We start from the raw sequence: 12,188 nt of genomic DNA, 5'->3' as shown, positions 1-12,188 counted from the left end.
CCACGTGAAGGTGTTTCAGAGGGTTTGGGCCTGCTTTTGACAGAACCAAGCTCACTTTTAATGGAAAAAGCGCTGATCAGCAGAACTCATTTCACCCTTAGCAAAAAAAAGGTGCAGACAGGGAAGGTGAATACGCCTTAAGACAAAAAAGTCAGATTAATCGTGAAGATAAGAACCCTGACAATCCCCTCAGGAAAAAGCAAGTCACATAACTGAGGACCCTGCACTGAAAAGATCTGATGAGGTTGTTCTCGAGTTAGGCTCAAAGAGAATAAAGGTGTCTAATTTGTCAGAAACAGGCAGAGATCTAAAGCTGTGTAGGGCCTTCAGAAATCCTAAGGAATCAAGGGGTGTGTTGGGGAAATCCACCCTGGGACAAACAGAGGACAAACATCAGGCAAAATACCAATATCTAGAGACAAACATTGGCAATATATTTAAGGAAACAGCTGTACCTAAAGCCAAATGGGAAGAAATAAAAGGAAAAAGACAAGAAAGGCTGAGATCAGTAAGAAAGCACTAAAATGTCTATATATTAGAGAACAGAGTCTGGGCAAATGATGAAGGAACTGAAGGTACTAGCATGGGACAAAAGTGACTCCTTTAAAGGTCACAGAGGAGGAAAGAGCAATCAATCATGCTGAGAACACAGGACAGTAATTTCAGGAGCCAAAGATAAAATAAGGTAAAGGTGACTAAACAGCATTGTGTGTTAATTATGTGATAGAATTGGTTTGGATCAGTTAAAAATAAATAAATAGGGTAGATTGAACTGGCAAGGCAGGAACTTCAGTGCCAATGGAATTAATTATGTCAGGAGTTAAGCCATATCTAAATCTGACATTAAGGAGGTATTCTTGGGAAACAGGTCTTCACAGCAGATCTCTACTTTTAAGCTGTAGGACTATGCTAAATATAGGAAGTCCTCATTATTTCCATGTGGTTTAGATTTCTTTACTAGTCACTAAAATAAATGGGTGGAGATGTAATTTAGATCCTGTTTCGATAATTAGTCTTGGATTGAATGATCACATATTGATTCAGTTAGAGAATGAAAGCACAAAGTCATTCTATAATTCACAGTTTTCATTTCAAAGTGTATGTTTTGAGAAGCTAAGAGAAATCTACTGAACCAAATTACTCACAGAATAAGGTATGGAGGAGGCTTGGAATATTTCACAGAATCACAGAGTGGTTGAGATTGGAAGGGACCTCTGGAGGCCATCTTGTCCAACCCCCTGCTCAAGCAGGGCCACCTAGAGCCAGTTGTCCAGATCTTTTGAATATCTCCAAGGATGGAGACTCCACAATCTCCCTAGGCAACCTGTGCCCATGCTCAGTCCACCCTCACAGTAAAAAAGTGTTTCCTGATGCTCAGGAGGAACCTGCTGTCTCTACGTTTGTGCCCCTTGCCTCTTGCCCTGAGGTCAAAAGTTTCAAGTCAAAAAGTGAAAAAACAGCAACAGAAGCCAAACCCTTCCTGAGCCCCAAATCAGACAAGACCAACCAAAAAAAACCAACCCCAAACCAACAAACCCAAACCAGAAGGACAAGCAGATAAGGAATTTTAGGTAATAAGTTTCAAATTTTACTTACTAATACTGATCTTCAAGGAACACCTCTCTTCTTTGTATTTCTTGTTGCCTTTTTTTAACTTCAAGTCTTTCTGCCTACAGCATTAAAACCAGGAAAACATACTTCAGATTTCCAGTAAGCCACAAACAAATATTGATTATTTCAATGCCAGTATTTAAATAGCCTGTTTTTCAAAACAACTGTAGTAGCATTTGGGTACGGAAGTGACCCAATCCCAAATCTAGAAGTGTTCAGACATGACCAAGCAGCTCCTAGTAAACTTGTCAAGAGACTAGCCTGAAAGAGAAAAGCGCACTGTACTCCTGGCAGCTCCGTCTATCCTCACAAAGGGCCTCGTGAGCCTTTGCAGTTCTCACGCTACAGCACTGTTGGGGTCACCTTTCAGTATAACTGATGCAACATCGGTTCTAGTAAGAAGGTAGACGGCATGAACCAACGCACCAAAGCAGATGATAGTCTTGTAGCGCTGAAAGCACAGTGATATGAGACCTGTGGCCTTCAGGAGCGTTAGGTACTGGCCAGTTGAATACATGCTAAGATGGATGAAGGTGGGAGACATTTGTATTTAACCAGTGTTATTCTATCTCAGATAACATGCTCAGTGCAAGAGTCAATCAAAGCCTTGACACACAAAACTCCTGTGGAAATCTGGATACACACAAGTGATTATGTCCTTTAACATAAAATTGCACATACTTTCCAGTGGAAGGGTTGTCTAAGCTGCCCCACTCCCCAAAATCTAGTAGAATAAAACGTTAAAATAAAGCAGAAACTAGAGAACTTGCTGCAGCAGCAATGTGTAGCTTAAGCTAAATTCCAATCAAAAGGAGGCCAGTCAGATTTTTTTTTTGACACATAGGCTGTAGGTAGGTCCAGTGGGAAGAGCACTCAAAAGGCAGTTTAGTGTATTAAAAACACAAATCAGAAGTGCCAAAATGGGATTTCAGCCCCGCTATATTTTGAGCATAAGCTCCTACACTGCAGTTGCTGGGGGGATGCTCCAACAAGAGCTCCCACCTGAGGTTCACAACGACTAGCACATTGAGAAATCTGCCACCTTGGACTGTCACTCTGCTCATCCCCCACCCTCAAAACAAAAAAAAGTAATTATTTGGTAACCCAGCAACCAGGCATTGCTCTAAACAAAGTGCCCTGGAAATTTCAGACAATACCTTGCAGAGATGAGAAGGGAGCTATAGGTGGGAATGGCCCCTTTGGTCAGAGCCTCAAATCAGGAAGAGGACACTGTACCTGGGTGGATGTATTGTGCAAGGCCAGGTAGAATGAGGGGGTTGGGGGAGTGTAAGGGGGAAAGTGGTGCTAAGAACAGGGCTGTAACCCCTGCCCCCCCAATATTTTTTACCGCTGGGTAAAAAACTGGCTGGACAGCTGAGCCCAGAGAGTGGTGGTGAATGGAGTCAAATCCAGTTGGCGGCCGGTCACAAGCGGAGTCCCCCAGGGCTCAGTTTTGGGACCGGTCTTGTTTAATATATTTATTGATGATCTGGATGAGGGGATTGAGTGCTCCCTCAGCAAGTTTGCAGATGACACCAAGTTGGGTGGGAGTGTTGATCTGCTTGAGGGTAGGAAGGCTCTGCAGAGGGATCTGGACAGGCTGGATCGATGGGCCGAGGCCAATTGTATGAGGTTCAACAAGGCCAAGTGCTGGGTCGTGCACTTTGGTCACAACAACCCCATGCAACATTACAGGCTTGGGGACGAGTGGCTGGAAAGCTCCCCCACAGAAAAGGACCTGGGGGTGTTGATTGACAGCCAGCTGAAGATGAGCCAGCAGTGTGCCCAGGTGGCCAAGAAGGCCAATGGCATCCTGGCCTGTATCAGAAATAGTGTGGCCAGCAGGAGCAGGGAGGTCATCGTGCCCCTGTACTCGGCGCTGGTGAGGCCACACCTCAAATACTGTGTTCATTTTGGGCCCCTCACTACAAGAAGGACATTGAGGTGCTGGAGCATGTCCAGAGAAGGGCGACAAAGCTGGTGAGGGGTCTGGAGCACAAGTCTTATGAGGATCGGCTGAGGGAACTGGGGTTGTTCAGCCTGGAGAAGAGGAGGCTGAGGGGAGACCTTATCGCTCTCTACAATCACCTGAAAGAAGGTTGCAGAGAGGTGGGTGTTGGTTTCTTCTCCCAAGCAACTAGCAACAGGACAAGAGGAAATGGCCTCAAGTTACGCCAGGGGAGGTTCAGGCTGGATATTAGGAAAAATTTCTTTAGTGAGAGAGTGGTGAAACACTGGAACAGGCTGCCCAGGGTGGTGATGGAGTCACCCTCACTGGAGGTGTTCAAGGAACATGTGGACGTGGCACTGCAGGACATGGTTTATGTCCCACATTGGTTGATGGTTGGACTTGATGATCTTACAGGTCTTTTCCAACCTTAGTGATTCTGTGATTTTCTTCCTCTCCTGCAATCAATAACGTTTCAGAAAGGTTACAATTCTACTGGCAGTTACTCAATTAGTTTGCCTTCAGTGACTTCAGGGTGGATACTTTTTTAATTGGATAAAGAACGACTGTCTGGAAGAGATTTGCAAAACAAGTGCAAATTCTTCCCCAGCATGTATTGGATTAAGAAAAAAAATCCTGTCAGATGTCTGCAGATAGGAAAAGACCCACTATGTTGTGTAACGATGATATAAACTGTTGGAAGGCAAATGACTTAGAGGTTGTTATTGGGAAAAAGGCAATGGGAAAATAAACAAAAGGGGGAAGATAAATCCCTGAATAAGGTGTCCTGTTGCTCAGTCATTTGACATGCTGAGACAGTAGTAAAATGTATGAAGTAATTATTTAATTACTGATGTAATTAAGAAAATAATCAAACTAAAGTAAGGAGTATCACCCCACAGTGTAGGTAAATTTTGATAGTGTTCAAGGGATATCTTGTTTGCTCCTAACCCCTCCACCCAGACACAGATGATTTTTTTAGGCAAAAGACTCCCACCCATCTATGCAACTTAACAATTTACAGGGAAAGAAAGGAAAGAGGAAGAAAGCAAATCTGATGGCACCTGTTATTGCCAAAGGTGATGCTGATACCCTCATGACACTGGTGATAGCTCCCAGGCTTTTCCCCACCACTGCTCAACACTGAAAGTGGACACCTTCACCTCTGAAAAAGCATTCGGCATGGGATCCACCATCATATTGCAAGGCTCCTGAAAGTTCAAATCCAAAGCTCACTGGAGTTGCTGTGGTCTAGCTCCTAGCTAGAACACCACAGTGATGTTAACTTTGATAAATATAATCCTTCAATATCACCCCCATCTCCCACTAGATAAAAAAAGAAGGAAATACTCTACAGCTATTCTACCACCAGAATGGTGCCTGAAGAAAACTCCAGCATATTGAAATTATTTACTTGTGGCTGGTGTAACTGCTTTCTACTCTGGAGTTTTACCCTGGGACCCCTGCTTAGGACGCATACAAATGACAGGCAACGGGACTGGGACATTCTCTAACTAACAGTAATCTATCAAAAGACATTGCCAAAGCACTCCACATTTGGCACGGTCTTCAAAAACAAAGCCAAGAGTGGAACAGCTGTGATATTGAAGGTAAACATGTTGAAAAGCATTAGCAGAAGGTCTGTAAAGTGCCTGGTTTTAACAAATTCCCGAAAAAGGCCATTCATGCTGATTAACACAGTCAAATTAAAGAGCACATGGTCTGATAAAGAATAAAACGAAATTACAGCTTATCCTAAATAGGACAGTTTCTAAAGATGGCAGGACTGTTACTATGTAATGTAAGAGCAAAAGAAGGTTGCACGCAGTAGAATTACACTAAGACTTTTCACTTCAACTCTTTTGAATCTTTTAATATATAGTCAAGATGTAGAATATACAAGGAAAGGCTAAAGGCAGGGTAACAGGAACAGAGATTGAATGACAGGAAAGAGAAATATCCGGTGTACTGAAATTATGCTATTTTGCGTACAGCACAAATGCAGAAAGCTTAAAAAACAAAAAGCCAACTATCAGCCACTTGTTTATTTTCTTGGGAGCTTTGACAGTCCTTTCACCCAAGAGACTTAAAGGAAGAAGGTTCAGTCTGGGCAAGATCGGTGAAAGGCTGCACAAAAGATACCCAACTGGAGATGCCTGCTACTAATGACCAAATAATAATAATGCTACTTCCCATGTACTCCCACACCTTCTGCCGATCAGACACTCATCTCGGCACTAGGGACAAATACAGAAATAGGAACTCCCCCGCTAACGTTAAGAAGTATCTCCAAAATTATTTCAGTGAGCACTCAGAGATCACTAGCTTAGAAGAAAATCCAGACTCATGCAGCCCAGGGTTACCCTGTGAACAAATCAAAGCAGTCCCAGGACAAGCTGCCTGACGTGGAACGCATGGGATCCCAAATCCCGTTCACTGCTATGCAGAGAGACCCGAGTACCAGTTCACACAAACAGGTCCCGTGGAACACAGAACAGGGTGGGGGTGGGAGGATTGACCCTTTTTCTCTCTGTGAGCTGAAAAGAGACAAGGTAGATGCCAAGAGCATTGGTATTCCAGCGCCTAACCTCATGGTTAATTAAAGAATGACAGAGACAGGCAGGTGGACTTGTACAGATGGTAAGGCAGACCTTCCACATTTGGGTACTGCTTTGGCAGACACCCAGTTTTCTCTTGGTCACAAAGATAACGGAAGAGTGGATACTGCTTTTCTCTGCAAAACCAGTATTAAAGCAATAACACAAACAGATCCTATGTTCATAAGCAGCACTGGCTTACCGTACATCATCCTCACAATCAAGGAAGAACCGAGCTGAATACCAGCACCAGTTTTAGTCATCGCACATTAGTCTGTAGGGCTTCACCATTCACGTTTGTTGGCAAAGTAGCACTCCAGCTGTGAAAGTTTCAGGGCCCCTGCTGATAAAGCTGGCTAGCCATTAACTCCTTTCAGACTGTCAGACAATTTGGGTTTTATTGAATGAATAGTAACCTTGAGCAAAAGAAGGACTGGCCAGCAAGAAAAGAAGGCTTGTGAATTTGCAGAAAGACGTTCTCTCAGCTGATGCCCTGCAGGTGCAGTTGCCTACAAATCTAGCACTTTCAAAAAACAAAAAAAGTTCCTCTCCTACGGTAACCAGGGTCCAATGTTGGTCCTACAGTACCAGTTCTTTAGGATCCCTTTCCTGTCATCCTCAGCTCTCGGGAGCCTTTCATCTGCAGGCAGGGTGAGATAGCCTAATCGACAGATTTTAGTGGCTTTCTAGCATGCTTTTCTTAAACAGAGTTGAATTTTTAATATATAAACATCTTCCAAGCAGAAATCATCAGCTCAATCACTATTGTGGAAGACAACCCGAATAAACAAATTCAAATTAAGAGTTCCCTTCCATGCTCCTCTGTTTTGTTTGTTTGCTTTGTGTGTATATGTTTATTTATTCAAATAAAACAGTCTGTTTGGCAAAGATGTTTTCCATGATGTTGCATTCTCCTTTAGAAGAAACTGATAGTTACAGTTTTACTATCTACAACATCTATAAAGATTTTATAATCCATGGGAGTGAAGGTAAAGAAATTAAAGAGCATGAAAACAAAACTGATACATCAATATATTTTCTAGGTGAAACTATAAATTATAGCAGTCTTGCAACATTTTTCTTCTTCAATGCCCAAGGACAAACAATGTATATTTAATAGGTTAATAAAATATAATTAATCCCCTTTCTACCATTGCTATCATCGCTGCTTCTAGAGCTATACATGAGCTGGTAACTGTTAATGACATTTTCACATGATAATATTTATTGCCCCTGTGAGCTGTTGTGTATGGGCTTATCCTCAAAGAGTAATGCTAACCACTGAAAGACTGGGAACAGACTAACCTTACCTAGACAGGCCTAGCAATTAAGGCTATTTTTGTTTATGCATGCCATTGTATGGCATCCAGTAGTGATGATTTCTTAACTAACTCTCAGCATTCAGCTTCTGCACAGAAGACCATTTTTACTGTTGTGGAGACAAAACTTGTAAACCTGAAATATCCCTTTCTCTCATTACTACTGGGTACATCAGTATCATGTTCCCCCTCTTTTCTTTTTTCAGTTAAATTCCACATTCTAAAGCGAGAGCTGCTTGGTTTCCACCAAGGAGACATGAATGAACTTTTACAAAGATTTATGCAGCACACAGGACAAGAAGATGCTATGTGAGAATAACTAGAAAAAACAAACAAATGCAAAATAAAACAGAAGACTTGGAAGTGAGCTATCATTGGTGTCAATATATGGTGAATATTAGAAGGAAAAGTGATCTTACATATTAGCAATACACCTGGGTGTGCAAGCCCCAGAGGGGCTGGAGGGGCATCTGAACTTCAGGGTGCACTCAGCACAATGCAGATAGACTACACTGACCTTTTCATGATTTGGATGCCTTTTCCACCATGACAGGCTGGATTTTCTTGTATTCTTCCCATGTGTACTGCAGGCAATTATGGATTTCTGTGAGGTCTTTGTGCCATCTGCCGCAATCTGATCTTACAGAGAAAGCTCATGCCAAAGTGAACTAGATAACCTCTATACACAACATTAATCCTGACCCTAGTGTTCTCCCTTTCTGCTAACTCTTCAGGATGGAAGGAACTGAAAGGCTGGAGTTTCTGAAGAGCCAAAGGAACGCTCAAGCTCCAAAGAACACCAGGTCAGGCATCCTTCAGTCAGCTATAATGAGAAGGAGGACTGGATTTCCTAACTCCTTGATGCAATCCAGGGTTACCATTTAATTTAATTAGCCTGTTCCATGTAGTTCAGCAAAATCAAGCATCAAGACATTAACTTTCTTATATGGCTCCAACTCTGCAGTAACCATGTTTACCTTTTCTCTCTGAATTGCTTTCTTTTTCAGAATTTCAGCTTCTTCAGCTGCCTTTTTTGCTTTTACATATTCTTCTCTCTTGTGCTGTACGACATAAACACAGAAAATTATTTTATATATGTATGTATACAAAGAACACATAAGGTAACTTCACTTGACTCCTGTACTGCACATCTTTCAAACCTAAAGTGTGTTTGAGGAAAGTTTCCACAATTTTTTCTTACAATGAGGCACTGAATAAGGCAGGCTGTGCACCAGCTACTCCAATATTGGCTTTACAAAGACTGAGAATTCTAGGAGTGATAAATGGGCATCCATGCAAGAAATCACACAGCTGATTGATAACTTACAAGCTTTTATACCTTTTATAAACAACTTTTCTACATAAGCACTGGATGGGGTGGTACATTGATCAATTAGTTGAATTGTATGCAGCATGCCGCAAGATACAGTGAGGCATATAAGTGGCTTTACAACTGTACTAGTTATCATTTTAGATATGATCTGCAATACAGGTTGTTACATATTTACAGCCAGATTTCTCATTTTCTTTGGTGCAGAACATTTGTTTCTAGTTTTCTGCTGTATCCTTCAGGTTTCATGACTCTCTTTCGTCATGCAGCTGTGAGTTCATTTTACAGCCATATGAAACACTTCATGAAAAGTTGGGCGGTTTTTTTCAGTTCTTAAAATAAACAAACAAATTTATTCTTCCTGACCTTTTGCTGGTATTTAGATTGCATGAGCATCATTTGCTGTTTTTGCCTTGCTTGAGCCTCTGATTCCTTTCCACCTTAAAAAAAAAAAAAAAAAGTATAAATTGCATTTTGCATGAGCATTTTAAGTTCAAATGCCAGTCATTTCAGAACAGAGCAATATAACAGATTGGATGCATGCACATACAGGAGATTTTTCATAATTACAGTAGCTGTCTGACATTAAAGAGAACAGACAGGAGACCTTTTTGATCATTTTATCCATCCGTCAAAAGCACTAGCTTGCTATTTACAGAGCATCCACTGTATCACCCACTCTATCAGCAAATATGTCTTACAGTATATGATCAGTTCACTGAAGAACTATTCCATTTTCAGAAAATCCATCACGCTTTGCAGGTGAGTCTTCATTTTCAGATCCAGCTCTCCCCACCTTTGTTCAGTTTGTCACACACACACATAGTCAGAAATTTTATTGCCAGAAAGTTTCTCTTTTATCAAACTTAGGAGCTTGGAGTCTCTGCCAGCTCTAATGGGATGCTATCATTTGAATATCTTCTAAGTAATGTCTTGGGGATCAAGCAAGGAACCCCTTTCTGAAATAGAAATCATAGCCTTTTCCCACAGACCTCATTCATATCCAGGTAGCAGAAGGTGCCCTTTCCAAAGGCACAGGATCTCTTTTGAGAGCATCTATAACTCTGGCCATAATGTTCAGCCTTCAATTAAAAAAAAAAAAAACAAAAACAAACCCACAAACAAAATAAACAAAAAACCCCAACCACACAGAGAAAGTGATAATAGGTCTTAAGGGATGGAGGGAGTGGGTTTTATTCTATTATTCTGCTCTGCTATTTTCCAAAGTATTTTCTTGCTTTGGGAAAGCCAGTAATTCATTCCCTCAGTTGTTGCAAAAAACAACAGAAAAAACAACAGCAGCCCGCACCCCATTTTGAGGATGAGGGCTGTACTTTCACCCACTGATTTTCTGAGAAGTTCCCCACTATCTGACTGTTAATTTTACAGAAGCAGCTGAACTAATCTGTGCTGCCTGCGGTGCCTGAAATGTAAGACCGCTATGCTAGATCCTTCAGGACGGATCACCCTTCACTAAGAGTAGCTTTCTCCACTTACTAATGAAAGGAAACTAATCTTTAGGTGAGGTTCAGGGAATGAGAGATCAGTTCCCTAAGTGTGGAAACATTCCTATGTATGCAGATAACTCTGTAAGACTAAGCTTGAAAGAAAGACTGGCCATACAGTATACAAGCAACAAGCTTACAGTAGCAATAAGCATACAGCTGGCATTGTAGAGTGCCTCCTCCCCAGGTCTAAGAAATAAAATTGCTACTAAACAAGTTTTGAAACCTATTGGATGCTTGATCTTTCTTTCTTTCCAGCCTTTTATGGGCAACATGTAACACTCTTGTGTTCACTGTACGTGGTTTTGCATGTACTGCTGGACATCCACTCGAAGTATTTTACTGACCATTATTAGCCATTGCCTATAGCCTTTCAGCCAGGTTTAATTCATTCAAGTTGGCTTGGCTGTAATGTGTCAAACGTTTCACTGAATTCAGAGTATGTCATGACTGGCTTTATATAATATGATCAAAAAAGAGGCCATTGCATTTATCAGGCATGATTTGTTGCTCCACTCATTGCTTGTGGAGGACGGTGGAACTTGCATCCTTCATTGCTCTCATCCCTCTATGCTACTTAAAAGTTTGCCAGTCAAATATTACAGAATGGAAATCCAGAATATTTATTTCCCTATGGAAACCATGAGTGTTAAGAAACTTCAACTTTAAGAATTATCTGGTGATTTGGACTGATGTGTAGTGTCTTAAAATCACTCTGAGAAAATAACATAGGATACTGTTTTACCTTAATGAGTACCTACAGTTGTGAAATTAGAGATGCCACTTACATCTTTTTCTCTTTCCTTGAGCTCTGTTCTGTTCCAAATTTGTTCCTGTGGGAATGATAAGATCTAATAATCTTTGCACCTTACCTCTTTTCAGAGGCACTGAACATAGTGCATGTGTCTCAGTCTCCAGGGGTCTTTCTAAGTGGCAGCTAGACAGTGACTGAAGAGCTCATATAAACTCCTTGAATTCTTTTAGCTTTTTCTTGCCTTATTTTTTCCCCCTCCTTAATTTGCTTCTTTCCCAAGAAAGTTTTTAAATGCAGTGGGAGCAGAAGAAATTAAGACTCCCCACACTCTTAGTCACTGCAGGTTTGCCACCACGTCCCCAGTCACGCAGCCAGCCTGTGCATGTTCTGCACAGACACCACATTCCAACTTTCTGTTTTCAGATTTAACTTTCTTCATGAAAAAGCTTTGTGGTCCTCTTGGGACAGAAGCATGTCCTCTAGGAACTTGTCACAGGCAAGAAGCAGCTAGTATGTATGAACTCACAAAGAGCATGTCTGGCCACATGATGGTGGGAATACAGGGCATTACACCAACTTGCAAAGGTAGGTTCACCACGGCAAACAACTGGGACTCAGGCTGCAGGGCAAAACAAATATGTGGGACCAGCATCACCTTGACCCCAGAAACAAATCTGGGTTGGAGTCAGTTAAATTCCCCCATCTCCCACCTGGTATCTATTTTTATACACAGTAAGCCGCCCCAAAGTTATCTTGTATAGCAGGGCAAAGAAAGAACTTAGTTCCCAGGTCAAGCAGACAATAGCTGCACTGTGTACCCCAAATTCTCCTACAACAGCCAAAAGAAGGAAGAGGAGCTCTAGTTTTACAAAACTAATAAAGGCATCATTATAATCATTTACTTTGTCAGAATGAATTTTATCCCATTTCTATTAGTGCAGTTCCTCAAGGTCATCCCATTTTTGCTGTGCAGTAGCCTCATCGTGTTCTATATGGATGATGCTTCCAAGTTTTGTCTTGTCAGCAAGTTTCATCAGCTGTCTCCTGCTTTCTGTGCCAAAGACATTAAAGAAAGATACTAAAACAAGATAGGTCTGAAGACTGGTACGTGAAAAGCACTTCTA

At 41.5% G+C, this 12,188-nt stretch overlaps 1 protein-coding gene across 1 annotated transcript in view; it reads right to left on the bottom strand.

Moving 5' to 3' along the window:
- The window catches only part of EPSTI1 (epithelial stromal interaction 1), a 48,929-nt gene that overhangs the window by 23,765 nt on the left and 12,976 nt on the right, over window positions 1–12,188 (bottom strand). The window contains exons 4-6 of the mRNA XM_059824721.1: window positions 9,172–9,245; window positions 8,453–8,536; window positions 1,597–1,670 (exon numbers count right to left, since the gene is read on the bottom strand). Coding sequence (XP_059680704.1) covers window positions 1,597–1,670; window positions 8,453–8,536; window positions 9,172–9,245 — 232 coding nt within the window. The remainder of the gene's footprint in view (window positions 1–1,596; window positions 1,671–8,452; window positions 8,537–9,171; window positions 9,246–12,188) is intronic.

The sequence above is a fragment of the Gavia stellata genome, chromosome 1 (genome assembly GCF_030936135.1).
Source record: "Gavia stellata isolate bGavSte3 chromosome 1, bGavSte3.hap2, whole genome shotgun sequence".
Classification (NCBI taxonomy): Eukaryota; Metazoa; Chordata; class Aves; order Gaviiformes; family Gaviidae; genus Gavia; species Gavia stellata.
Note: the sequence above shows the minus strand (reverse complement) of the source record. Positions and strands in the feature narration are given on the sequence as shown.